Raw genomic sequence first — 14,782 nt, forward strand, 5'->3', positions numbered from 1 at the left:
AAACGAAGAGTCTTGAAAATTTACAAATTGTTGAGATGATAAGCAATTGATAGTGTAAATAATTGATTACATTTTTAATGATTATTCAGAGAACGTGACATAATTGCTTTAAGCGCCAGATAACGATCGTGATCAGCAGATGAATCGTGCGCGGTGTCGTAAGATCTCTGATAAGATACTTTATTGTATTTAAGAGAGAGGCAGTGGCCTTTCACAAGTTTTCAAGATGGCATGGCCGTCAGTAAGACATATAAGTTTAATTTTATCTTTAATTTATCTGAAGGTAAGTACAGTGCATTCATTTCATTCTTGTCACAATTTATCAACTTACTTGTTTTCGTGGTCGTAATTGTTACAATTTGGTTACTGTTGTGGCTGATATACATAATGTTATATACTATTATAATACAAATTAAACTCCCATAGATGTATTAAAACATTTTTGAGAAAATAATTACATCGGTAGGTGATAGTTTTGGGTTATTTTTATTGGCGAATTTATGGATGAACTATGTAATTTTATAATGCAGGATTTTAATACCTTTTCATATTTTCAGGTTAGCAGTGGTCAACAAAATGGACTACTCAACCAAGGTAACATTAATATGCCACTAGGATCATCATTACCAAACAATTTAAATCAAATTCCCAAATGTCCCCTTCACCAGAAAATGTTGAATGGACAACTATGTGGGAACACGCCACCGCCGAATTTACAACAGCTGAGTTTACAACAGGCAGCTCTTCAACAACAATTTAATCTACAACAAGCGGCCAATATGCAACAAGTGTCAAATTTACAATCTGCCATAAATTCCCAGGCAAACTTACCACAGATGAACGTACCCACAAATGTCAATCAATTTAATCTACAACAACCTGGTAATTTACAACAGCTTAATATGCAACAAGCAGGAAATCTTCAGCAACTAAATATGCAGCAATTGCAACAACCAAACCCTAATCTCCAACTAGGTTTTCCACCAAACAATATTCAGCAAAATCTTTCTCCTAATTTAGCTGGATTACAGCTTGCCAATAGTAACGTTCCCGATTTTTCTTTTGCTTCATCTCCAGTACCCAACAACCAATTTTCGGGAATTTCTCCTCAAATGACTCAATCATTCCCTGATGCCAGTATGATATCTCCCATTGCCCCTACAATGTCATATTCTTTTCATCCCGTACCACAACCTATGGGCTATCCTAATAATCAACAAATTATTAATCCTACAACATCATTTACACCAATTTCTGATCTTGGTACAATAAACAACCAACAGTATGCGCTCGTGGCTTTGCCTATTCAAAATCAAAGGGCAGTAAATGTTGTGCAACCTACTATACCCAATACGTCGCCAGGATTACCAAACCAAGTCACTATCATAAAGTCAGTGCAACCACAAGGATATTTTGATCCAAACACACCATCATCAGACTTAGATCAAAATAAATTATCTCTACTATCTTCGCTGATCTCTGATACAACACCGTCTCAATTCCCGTCAGGCTCTCCGCTTAATAGTAATTCTATTTTGGGTGCAGCCCTATCTAAAGCGGGTTCCAAGTCATCGAATTTACAGGCATTGCTCCCTCTCATATTCAATTTGTTGAAAGAGAAAAACAATGGATGCTCATGCCACCACTGCGGATGTACGAACAACAAACAAGAGCCACAAATATTCACTGGATATGCAAACCAAAACAATTATAGTCATGAGACTACGTCCGAACCTTCAAAAGATAATGAAGACATTGAAGAAACAACTGAAAGCCCAGAAACAAAGATTCCCGAGGTCAAGAAAAAGTTGATTAAGGAAAACACAATAAATAATACAGACAGTAGTGAATATGAATCAGATAGTGATGATAATTATGACGACGAAGAATAAATTCTAATAATAATTAATTTGAAATCAGTGATATTAAGTTATTTTACTGTTAAGTTGAACGTAATATTTAATTTAATAAAGTTGGGTACGTTTTATTTTTTGTTTATTTTATTCAAGCCCTAAACAAAATATTCTATTTATTGCCTTTCCAAATACACTTTTCTCATAAAGCATTCCAAAAAGATACCTTCACCTATCTCATTGCAACTCAGCGTGTTGTATAATAAATTCAATAAATTCAATTTCGTACTCAGTCACCAGCACGGCTCGCTTGAACTAATGAATGTTACTTAAACTTTAATTAACTGAGCCCACACACAATGAGTCTTAGTAACTTCTAACTAGGTTACGTATTAGGTAATGACAAGATAGGCCAACACAGCTCTCATTATCTTAGCATGTTGCTGGAATCTTAATAAGATAGTCTAGTATTAAAATAGGAAATAGACCAGATTAAACTAAATAAATAGAATATGATTGGCAACGGTGGAAGAGGAAGGCTTAGACGAACGTACCTTGATCAAATCGGGGACGTCCAAGCCAAAGATCAGGTCAAGAGTAAGTAAAGTACCCTAAATCCAAGAGCTTATAAGGAGAGTGATAAATTTGATTGAATGGCAAGAATTATGCAGGGATCATGGCAAGTGGAAAGAGGAAGTCACTACCTGACCCCAGGGGGAGGCGTGAATATATTGTGTGTGCTTGAAAAAAATATGTACCTATGTACCTTTTAAAATGTTTCTTTTTTACGTATGTACCTCAGTGCTTTTGTTTGCCATTATTTCAAATGTGTCGTTTTTATAATATAAAAGCAATGTAAATCTCATCTGCTTATAACAAACCTAGCTTTTCGAGTGTTAAAGTAGCTATAGATTTTAGCATGTAAAATTTCATCCAAATCAGTTAAAAAATATATCATGAAAGAGTGATAAAGTTATTTACGTACACACTAACTTAAGATTTTTTAATATTAACATGAAGTCTAATGATAAAGTACAAATGTATCGAAACAATTTCTATGAAATTTTATTAGTAATGTTTCGATTACGGAAATATTTTCACCATTTTCTTATCAAAGTTGGTGTAAATGTTGCAAAATTTCGAATAATTGCTGTGATATACTTAATATTAACATGTATAAAAGTAACTATATTTCTTTCTTTATCCTAATGCGTGTCTCGCATTTTAAGTAAATACTTGTTCAGTTAAAAAACAAAATGAATTCTGTTACTTGGGTGTCTTGTATAATCCTTCTTAGCACTCTGAATGTAAGGATTCATTTTTTATTTCAAATTATTTTATTAAATCACTTATTGAATGATTATAGTAATTTTTTGTTGATTTATCATCGTACCTGACTACCATAACATTTACGAACAACACTTTTATAACTACGACGTCGTATGCGACAGAAATTTACGTGACATGTTCCTGAAATGCTGTAAAATTTTTGGTGAATTATTCTCGAATTTTTACTTGATAGCAACCCGCCATAAAAGTGGCATACTTTTAACACTCACATTTATGCTTTTAATCTTTACAGGCATATGTGCACGCGCAATTTGGCGGCCCATCTATGAACCAGAACTATGGCAACCCTTACTCCTCCTACCCTCAATACCCAATAATCGTCCAATCTGACAACGGCTTGGGAGGAGGCGGAAATGGTTTCAACAGCATTCTACCGATATTACTTCTTCTCCTTCTTGACAACAACCGCGGAGGTTTTGGTGGCGGTTGTGGGGGAGGATGTGGGGGAGGATGCGGGGGAGGATGTGGAGGAGGATGCGGGGGAGGATGTGGAGGAGGTTGTGGGGGAGGCTGTGGGGGAGGCTGCAGCAACAATGGCGGATGCGGCGGCAGCTGTGGTGGTGGGTGCAATACCTACCCTATTCCAATAATAACAGCTTAAGTTGAACCATTTTCGGTGTTTTCGTTTTCCTATTTGTGTATTTATTAATATTCTTTGGAAATAAAGAACTGTAAACAAAATTTTGTTTTTTAATTTATGAAAAAAGAAGATGATGGCAAGTGACCGATTTCTGTCTAGTAGTCAGATATTATAAGTTTCGTTATGGTACAGTTAAAAATATGAAGGAATTTCATTCCTATTATAAAAGACTTTTGACAAATCAAAATGCGAGAAACGAGATAGTTCTTAGCGATTGTTTGACGGAATCAATATTCGTATAGGTGTATTAAAAATAAGAAACTAAAATTTTTACCAAATATGTTCCTTAACATATTCAAAAGTAATTATTTCATTTCTGAATTGCTCCTTGAATCATTTGGAATGTCTGAATTAACACACTCTTTAAGGAATAATATTCTCTTTAACAATATCCACAACAACCACAATTTAATTCAGATTTCTTTCGTTCTTCAAAGTTTCACTTTAACGAAGGACATGATGACGAAAACGGCGCGTTTATATTGTAATATAAAAAAATCCTAAGGGTACTAACTAAAAGTCATAGGCCTGTAGGCCTTTGATTGAGGTGGCGCAGCAAGATATGAGACGCTAACCTCTACTATAAATTTAACAAACTACATATATCTATTTATTATAGATAAAACATATCTACAAACAAAAAATTGCCGCGGCGGAATTAAATGTGCATATTATTTATTGCCTTGTGTAAACTCGTGCCTGCATAGAACTATGTCATAATAAAGAATGCCGTAGAACTTTTAAACAAATGAGCATGATCAAAAAAGATGCTTTTCTAGACTTTTTAATTTACGACATAAGAAAAACTGGGTCTCCAATCTAAAGTAGTATTATTATTATAGTATCTATTTGTTCAAAAAATGAAGATATCAGTCATAATAAGTTAGAATTTACAATTTCGGTTGACTTCAGAAATTATTGTATGTATGATATTTTTAAATTCAAGTAGACTTATGTTTGTCGTATGGTAGGACAAAATCTCAGAGTGAAAATTATTACAACACGACACCATAGTAATATACTATGTTTATCATTCCTGTATTACCTTTCCCAATGATTGCTGCAATGGCTTAAATAGAGATATACACATATATTGAGGACAATTCTGCCAATAAAATTTTAACTTTAGTGGGTTTTTATACAAAAAAGTATTTGGTTTAAATTTAAAATACAAGTACATCTAGTTACGTTAAATACATTGAAGCGTGACTGTATATTGCCTACGAATTTATAACATTTACATAATTCTACTTATACCTTGAACTCACTTGTATTAACTACAGATGTCAAAATTTTTATCTACAGGCAAATTTACAAAACATGTTTTATCAAACCGTTCAAACGATGTAACAAAAATACAGTTTTATGACACGTGATGGAGCTTCGGTCCGAAGTAAAGTATAAGTAAGATTTCCAATATTTTTGTTGCGACGCCCTCACGTGAACAATCATTTACGTGCCGTATGCGCTGATGACCTAATTTCATAATTGCCCACTGACCGAGTTTTGAAATCCGTAATATATAAAGGAACCTTAGAATTGACTCACAAAAGTGCAATATGGGCTCCCGATGGCTGACGTTACTGTCGACCCTTTTCCTAATACTAAAGGTACAATCCATTAATCATGTAAACAATAATCGAAATTTAACTACGGAGTACTAAAAAATTTTATTTTTAGGGTTTCTTCACATGGGGCCAAGCGATTGGAGCACCGACGCCTTTGATTGGACAATTTACCGTGCCAGCTATAATAAAGCCAATTTTACCAATTGAAGCCACCGCAAGTGGCCCATGCTTTCCCCCAAGTGTTCCAAATTTCCCCCCCAGTTTCCCGAACTTCCCACCAAGTTTCCCTAATTTCCCGCCAAGTTTCCCTAATTTCCCGCCAAGTTTTCCTAATTTCCCCCCAAGCTTCGGTGGTTACCCAAACTTCCCACCTCCACCTCAGATAATCATAGCTGATGATGGATATGGTAATGGTGGCGGGGGCGATTTCCTTAGTCTCATTGTTCTTCTATTCGCTTTAAGAAATGGTGGGCTTGGTGGTAGAAATGGTGGGTGTGGAGGATACGATAGCTGTGGTGGTTGCGACGGAGGATGCGGGTGTTCCTGTGGCGGTAACTGCGGGTGTGGAGGAGGATACTATGGGGGATGTAACAGTGGATGCAATGGAGGCTGCAATAGTGGATGCAATGGCGGATGTAACAGTGGAAGCAACGGTGGATCAGGAGCAGGATATTTAGTGCCCATTGAGCTGTTATCGTCATCTTCATCAAGTAGTGCCGCCGCAGCAAGCAGTAGCTCAGGCAGTAGCAGCAGTGGGGGAAGCTCCGCTAGTGTCGCGGTTTCTAGTGCTAGCAGCTCTTCTACCATAGATGCTTTGTCTTCAGGCTCCTCTTGTGGATGTTCAGGCGACAATGTAGTTATATCTAGCTATCAAAACCCAGCTATAATATCATGTCCTGGAAAAGACCCTAACGAGGTATATCTAATCATTAAAGCCGATTCTGGAGCTCCATGTTGATAATAAAGTACCAACAATATTTTTAAGACGTGTATATTGTTATTAGATAAGTACTAATTGAATTGTAAGAAATATTCTAAGAATCGGTCAGTAATAAAGAAATAACTGTGACATAATAATGTGTTTTACTGCTTAGAATCATTGAAATACTGACACAGAGATAAGAGAATGTAATATAATGCGTAAATTACATATTTTCTGGTCATTTGCCTACGCACGTGTTTGTAGGCAAGCGCGATGATGTTTCGCAACGAGACCTATTTTTTACAAGACCTGATAAAAATATTTACATAAAACAACCTAATATTAAAGAACAAACGATAGAAGAAGATGCGAAATAGGCAAATCTCAATATCAATTTTATCAGTTGTTCTTATCCAGGTAAGAACAAATCATTTCTGTTTTAACTTTCATTGGTATTTTAGAATATCGAAAATGTAATAAGTTTAATTACTTCTTTAGCTAAAATTTTTAAAAAGTATTACTACTACTTCTATAGATTTCAATGTTTAACATAACAAATCTATTTTTTTCACAGCTAGATTTTGTGTTGGGTGATTGGGATAGGGACTTCGGTGGATCTTATCAATACAACAACGGAGGACCATTCAATAATAATTATCAACCACCTTATCAACAATCAGGAACATCGTACAATTCATACCCACCTTCTTATCCAAATTCACCAACTATATACCCAAACCCATCTACTCATCCTTATTATCCATATCCTCTACCAACAGTTATATCGTTAGATGGGAATAACAACAACAATAATGGAAATAAAAACAATAATTACGGTAATAATGATAACAGTTTTAATATGCTTGATTTTCTTTCTTTATGGATCGGTAGCCAGAACAACTGCCCCACATACGTCCCGTATCCTATACCAATTCCAGTACCGTGTATGTGCGATGGCGACTATCCATGGCCTGACGTGTTCAATAAAGGTAATTGGGAAGAAGATGGTTGGTATGCTGGAAGCAGTTTTATTCCTAATTCTGACTCAAGTTCTGGACGGGGCAGAAAGAGAGGAAGATCTAGAAGGAAAGGTAAATCTAAGAAAAATGGCAACTCGAACAAACAGCAATCACAAAACAGTTCGAACACAAAAAACAGACAGGCCTCGGGTAAAGGGCAAGGCACTCAATCGGGGAAAAAGGCTGTCAAAAATAAACCGCAGATTATCAGTACTGATGAGTACGATGACCAACAAATTAGTGCAACGATACAAGCAGGTGACAACATTGTCACAATCAGTTGCTCAAAACCTGATAAGGATTACGATTACGAGGATTACAGCGACGAGGAGGAGCAATGCAATGAGAGTTGCGGCAACAAGAAAGTTATTCGAACACACATTGTTATTGAAACATCGAGGTAATTTTTGTAGCTATTCCATGTTTTAAGATATAATAAGTGTTGTGATATTGTGTAAAAAATTATAATAAATATGGATTGTTATTGTTTTTTATATGTTTTATTTTAAAAATTGACATCAATTTAACAAACGCTTGAGCAAGAATGGCAAATACAGGGCAATTAAATTTGCTTTGCTAACAGTAAGACTAAAATAATGCACAGTAAGATTTTGACTTTTTATTGAAGACGATTCCGTACTTCGGAAGGTTATACTGTTGCAGGTTGTTACTGGTCTTACTTTTGGATGGCATAAGTTGTGACCTGCACTATCTAAAATAGGGACCAGAATAGGTTAGACTCTAGTCGCTAGACACTTAGTAAACGTGAAAGTTTTTTAACACCCAGTCCAAAAACATAAAAAACTCTCGTCGTGCATTTTTTTATTATCTTTTAAAAATCCATTAAAACGTGAATTTAATATTAATAAAGTATTCTGGATTTTTTTTAAACTAAACAGCTGACACGAGAGATCTAATCCCTGGCGGTATTGGCGTTAAAATATCTAGTCGTCGAAAGCCTTTCTTAGAAATTGTTCTCTAACATAAAATAATAAAAACCCACACTGTTTATACTCTTAAAATTATAAGTAAGATAAGAAGATATTCCTGATTATAAGTGTACAGCAAAAAATAATAAAGTTAGATTTTAAAATTAAAGTTTGAATAAAACATAATCCGAACCCACTTCAATCGAATGTTCTTGTTATCAAATATGATCACAGATTTAGAATGACTACCTAGACTAAATATGATGGTAATAACATTTGGATAAAATTAATCTTAGAAATTATTTGTACCTTGTAGAGCACCAGTTATAATATTTTTATTTCGTCGTGGCATATGAGAAGAATAAGATCATTAGATTTAATATAAATAAATAAATATATACGGGACAAATTACACAGATTGAGTTAGCCTCGAAGTTAGTTCGAGACTTGTGTTAGGAGATACTAACTCAACGATACTATATTTTATAATAAATACTTATATTGATAAAAATCCAAAACCCAGGTCAATCAGAAAATGTTCGTTTCTCATCATGCCCTGGCCGGGATTCGAACCCGGGACCTCCGGTGTCACAGACAAGCGTACTACCGCTGCGACACAGAGGCCGTCGATAATAAAAAGAAATAAGAGTTTGTCAAGCAAAACTAAAGAAAAAAAATAACAAAAAAACTAATGAATCTTACGTTATGGCTAATAAAAAAAGTTGACAACTAGATAAAGAAGGATAGATCAAAATTAAAGAAAATACTAAGTATACGTTGTGTTGCTACAACTTAAGTAGGTATATAATACCGAATGACCGAATGAGATGTACTGTATTTGTTTTTACTTATGTATAATAATTCAATAGGACAGTAAACGCGTCCTGTAATCAACCAGTTACCTGGAATGATCCAAGTACAAAAAATGTGATTGACACATCTTTCAACAAACTGTTCGCTACTACTGAATGAATTTTGGTTAAATTTGTAGTAGTGTCAAAGACAGTAGGTACCTATCCGATAAGAGGAAAATATTTAAGACATAGTCATGGAAGAGAAGCCTCAAAAAATAATGTAAGTAGGTAGTTAATGATAATATGTAAGTCAAATTCAAAAGTCAAAATGAGTCATAAGTACATGATTCATACACGCATTTATACAGGTGTTTCAAAGTGAAACCTGCGTAAAATAAACTTGGAGCATCATCGTGTTAACTTAAGGAGTTAAATCTCTAATCGTCGTTAGTCGAGATTGCGATATTAAATTTAATATTTTATTATACGGATCCCGCCTCGCTATGATTCTAAACTGGCTTTGACGTTAAATTAAGTTAAGATGGAAAATTATCTTTGGCAAGATGCAAATTTTTTTTTTATTCTTTACACGTTATTTAAAATAAAGGATTTGATGTAGGTTTTGTCATCTCCTCCTGACGTTAGTGTCGATTGCGTCCTGAATCTTCGAGTAAGCACCTTCAATATATGTGAAAACTTTATAAGGACTTTTCCAAAGTGCTGGGCTTTTTTACAAATCTGTAGAAAGTGGAAAAATAAAGACGAATTATTTCGAAATTTGTGGTATCAAGCGATGACCATTGAGTTTAACTATATTTATATTTCAAGGAATAGAATCTTAAATGCGATAAAAAACGTTTTCAAGAATCAAGACTTTTATCTCGCCTGTTTTCCGGGTTGATGGATTTGAGCCTTAATCACATAAGCATAGATTTTTTTTGTAATAATAATGTTCACAAAATCGGAACCTGGCGCACTAAAAGGATATTTTTGTCACATTTCTTGAACTGAAATCTGTTTTTAAAAGAATTTTCAGATCATAACACGCGGTGATCGCGAGTTGGAATACTATGGGATACGTGTGTACCATAGATACATTCTAAAAGTTGTTTTAGGTCAGAATATGATACCTTGACTCGTACTATGATAGCGAATGTTTAAACGTTTGCTTATATGAAATTAGCTTTTGTCCGCGAATTCGCCCGCGTGGATATTTCTTTGCAATAAGAAGGGTCAACTCTATCTCTGCACTAAATTTCATCCAAATTGATTTAGTTTAATGATTCAAAGCTTAACAGTAAATTAAACTAAGCAAATGCTAAGAGGCAATTATGTGTATCTATAAATTTCAGAAAGTGGAGTCATGGAAATGATTAAATGCAATTCATACGTGCCATCATTGACACAATTACCTACTAATTACAAAATGCACATATCTATTGGCAATAGGCTTGTTGATATACCACACGGTCTTGTTGGTATAAAAGTGACCCAACGCATTTGATTCGAAAAGAAAACAAAATGACTTCAGCTAAATTCGTAGCGTTCGTAGCTTTAATGCTCATACTGCAGGTAAAATTATTGTTAATTATTTTTTCATTGGGCGTTATTTAGATAAATATTATCAAAAACAAAAAAAAAATTAATCAATGCCCAAGTATTCAAAATTAAAAACAATAGTACATTCGATTTTCAAATTAGCATATCAAAGAAATATCCGAATTGACGTTCTAAATTTGTTTTTTTTCAGTGCCACTGGGCACAATGCCAGTACTTCGGCGGATACCCCGGCTTTGGCTTCGGTGGAGGTTTCGGTTATGGCGGATGCAACAATGTGGGGAACAGTGCTTTTGATGATGACATTCTTTTGCCAATTCTGCTGCTGACCCTCGTGGGCCGTGGTGGTGGTGGTGGTTTCGGGGGTGGCTGCGGATGCGGGGGCGGGTGTGGAGGGGGCTGTGGCGGCGGATGCGGCCGATGCTAAATACCAAATTACAATAACATTTATTTCTTTTCTGTTATTCCCCATAATTCACTTTTTTAACTAAAAACTACTTTATATTATTTGTACATGAAACGCTATGTTATTTTAATAAATCAGTGAATTTTTACCTAAAATGTAATCTTAATCAATAACGATTTACATCCCATACACTACAATCGTTTTTGGTATGTCTCCTATTAAAGAATAAAAAAAAATGTTTTAAGTGAGTAAGTAACGGTTTCGCATCTAATCAATTATTCATAATTTAATTAAAAATAAATCAAAGATCCGTATTTCGAGAAGATAGTTTCACAGGCCTCTTTATCCACATCTAAGAGGTTTCCTTAATGAGATGAAATAAGCTGGATACTCAAGATCCACGGAAGGTAAATTTAAAAGTTTAACGACGATGATATTGTGCAAACTGGTATTCAAGATCCGGCTTGGTTCTATTAAACTGGGTGGCGCAGCTCTGTGTCGAAACTAGTAATCACGTTTAATTACCTAGGTACCTAGGAACGTTGGACCCGGGGTCTGGAGCAACACACACTCTGATGATAATGGTTCTTTCACTAATGATGTTTTACCATCTGATCATCGAAGGAAGGTGGAAGGTGGTCGCGATCAGGATAAACATTAAATGCTAATTTTAAATTGAAAATTCATAATAATCATCACGCCTCGTTCCTAGGTGGCAGAAACTACACCTTACCATTTACCATGATCCCTGCATATTTATTCTGATTTATACACACATTCATAACTCCCTTCATGCAAGCCATTTAGTTAAGGGAACTAGTTCGTGGCCAAACGTTTGACAGTGATGCCCCTTCCAAAATTTATTCCTTTTGTTTAAGGAGCCACAAAAGTTCCAACTTAAAAAAGTCTTTGAATTACATCGGACCTATTTAAAAGATTTTATTATTCATTTCCCTTAAATATTAGATTTTATGTTTCTACAGTGTCGTGTGTTATCCGGAAATTTACTATAGAACCACTCTATATCTTTCCCAGGGAGGTCGTAAGAGGCGACTAAGGGTTAGGCTTACAAACTTGAAATTCCTCTTGTAGGTGATGGGTTGTTACTATTTGAATCTCAATTTCGAACGTGACCTTTCAATCTTTTCAGGGCTGTTGTCTCTGTCTACCCTGTACGGGATATAGACGCGACTCTATCTATGTATATACTACATATTACTAGATACAAATTTCTGAATCGCTTAAGAATACTATCAAACTGAAACCTTATCTTTAAATGAGCTACCTCGTTCACTACAAGATCCATCAGAGGTTAACTTGACCTTAGGAGAAGGCTTCAAACATAATCATCACAATTGGCTCATAAGCCGGATACCTAATCGTGTTAGAAATAAATAATTATCTATCTATATCTATACTTATAATAAATCTGTAGAGAAGTCAATTCTGTACATTGAATATATTTTCAAAATAACTATCAGGGGGTGATTAGTGATCGATACTGATGCCAAAAATGCAATCAGTAAAATTTTTGTCTGTCTGTCTGTCTGTCTGTATGTTCTTTATAGAAACAAAAACTACTTGACGGATTTTAACGAAACTTGGTACAGTTATTTTTCATACTCCTGAGCAGGTTATAGTATACTTTTTATTACGCTACAATCAGTAGGAGCAGAGCAGTGAAAGTAAATGTTGGGAAAACGGGAGAAGTTACTTGATTTTTTAAGCTTCCGTCGCGTGTGCAGCCTTAATGGTTAAAGCTACAGCGAAACCATGTATTACGGAAATATTCTAAATAAAATTATTAAAAAAATATCCCAAGACAGCATAAGTCTATCTGTTATGGTTGACTCACAATAACACGTGTAATTCCTAATAGCTTAGCAGTTCGGAGATTTCTGATTATATTTCTATACTCTGACGTTTATAATACCAATAACACTTACACTCATTCGTAATTCTTAAAAATTCATATAAATACCTATTTAATAAAAAAAGAAACATCGAAATCGGTATAGAAACACCAAACTTATAAATGAAATGAAATACGCTAACAAGCCATCGCGCGTAAATACTTGGTTGCTGTGCTCGACGCGTCTCGCGGCGGCAGGGTATAAAAGGGGCGGGAGGCGAGTGCAAGCTTCATGACCAATGCAGCCAGGGGAAGACTTCACGCAGTTATCTCCTCCAGCCTCCCCCTGAGGACGAAGCTCGGGATCTACCAAACGTACGTCAGATCCCGCCTCACGTACGCGGCCCCGGCGTGGTACGCATACTGCTCTGAGACCAAAAGACTCAGAGCCCAAGAGAACCAAAGTCTCAGAGCAGTCGTCGGAAACAACCCTGCGCTACGTGAGGAACTCGACGATCCTCAGGGACCTGAAGTGGGAGAACCTAGATGTTCGAGAGGGCGGACGCGTCATCACACAGCCACCTGCACGGCATCGCGCCGCTCCACGCCCGCCCTCCGGACCGTCGGGTGAAACCCTCTCCTCGCTGCTTTGCGGCAGATGTCGTCCACCAGTGACGACGCCGCCGCCGATGGAAACTCCCAGTGTATGAAGACGTGAATACCCAGGCCGCCACGGCCGCCCCATCGACCTGCCTACTGTCGCAGGCAGCGATGATGCCATTGAAGAGGGCCAAAAGCCCTGACCAATCTACTCCGACTCCCCTAAGGGAGTGTGGGAAGACCCGACGACGGCAAGATAGTATTGCACAGGCGTTTCAACTTTATTTTCATTTCTTTTTCTTTTGTAAGTTGTAGGTACCTACATATTTCTGGTTATAATTCTATTAGAATATTTTTTTTTGTATAAATAGGCACTTAGATTAATCTATACTTAATATTATAAAACTGAAGAGTTTGTTTGTTTGTTTGAATGCGCTAATCTCAAGAACTACTGGTTCGAATTGAAAAATTATTTTTGTGTTTTTTTCTTTTCATTTATCGAGGAAGGCTTTAGGCTATATAACGTCTAGCTGCAACTATTAGGAGCGAAGAAGTAATGAAAAATGTGAAAAAAATCGGGGAAGGAGCATCCTTGAGGGCTTCAATGATGTCCAAAATAACTATTCCACGCGGACGAAGTCGCAGGCACAGCTAGTACAGAAATAAAAACTCCTCCTTTTTAAAATCTATACTTTTTAAATATAATTAGAGTACCTACATACGTACTCGTAATGAGTATTTCCATCTCATTCATTATCGGAAGTTTCGCTCTAAAAATTTTTATCAAATGAATTATAGAAATCGGAATACCTTTTAAGATAGGTATTATATTGACAAATTAGTTTAAATACAATAGAATAATAATAAAAAATATAAAATAGATAAGCCATAGTGTACTAGAAACTAAAGGAATAAACAGTTGCCATCTTATAATACTAAGTTTTGTGCACAATTGTTAAAATGTCTATAAAGATGAAAATGTTATTGTGTCTGATGGAAACTGGGAACATTAAGTGTCACCCATTTTTTGACACAATGTTTATAACGTGACACTGTATAAAACTGTATGTAATATTTTTTATAAAGAATTGGACAAATATTATACATAAGCACTTTGGAGCAAACAAAAGAATTTTAATAAATTTAAACTGTTGATTTTTTTTTTAATTTTTAACCAGGTTACGTTATTCATAAATAGTTATGTGCTTAATCACTTTTCTATAAAATTATTAAGTATGATAAAATAATTAGATAATCATACAATAGAATGCAATCATAATATTTAATCTATT

At 35.4% G+C, this 14,782-nt stretch overlaps 3 protein-coding genes across 3 annotated transcripts in view; 2 read left to right on the top strand and 1 right to left on the bottom strand.

The window, feature by feature from the left end:
* LOC106136980 (serine/threonine-protein phosphatase 2A regulatory subunit B'' subunit beta) overlaps positions 1 to 14,782 on the bottom strand; it is a 92,555-nt gene that overhangs the window by 40,431 nt on the left and 37,342 nt on the right. The window lies entirely within an intron of this gene.
* LOC132904342 (uncharacterized) lies at positions 221 to 1,972 on the top strand. The gene is made up of 2 exons (XM_060954345.1): positions 221 to 283; positions 558 to 1,972. Exons 1-2 carry the CDS (start codon positions 227 to 229, stop codon positions 1,890 to 1,892), a joined length of 1,392 nt encoding a protein of 463 aa, XP_060810328.1. The 5' UTR covers positions 221 to 226; the 3' UTR covers positions 1,893 to 1,972.
* On the top strand, positions 6,590 to 7,757 carry LOC132904343 (transcription factor mef2A-like). Its single transcript, XM_060954346.1, has 2 exons — positions 6,590 to 6,750; positions 6,908 to 7,757. The coding sequence occupies exons 1-2, from the start codon at positions 6,700 to 6,702 to the stop codon at positions 7,754 to 7,756; spliced, it is 900 nt and encodes a 299-aa protein (XP_060810329.1). The 5' UTR covers positions 6,590 to 6,699; the 3' UTR covers position 7,757.

Source organism: Amyelois transitella, chromosome 4 (assembly GCF_032362555.1).
Source record: "Amyelois transitella isolate CPQ chromosome 4, ilAmyTran1.1, whole genome shotgun sequence".
NCBI classification, from domain to species: domain Eukaryota; kingdom Metazoa; phylum Arthropoda; class Insecta; order Lepidoptera; family Pyralidae; genus Amyelois; species Amyelois transitella.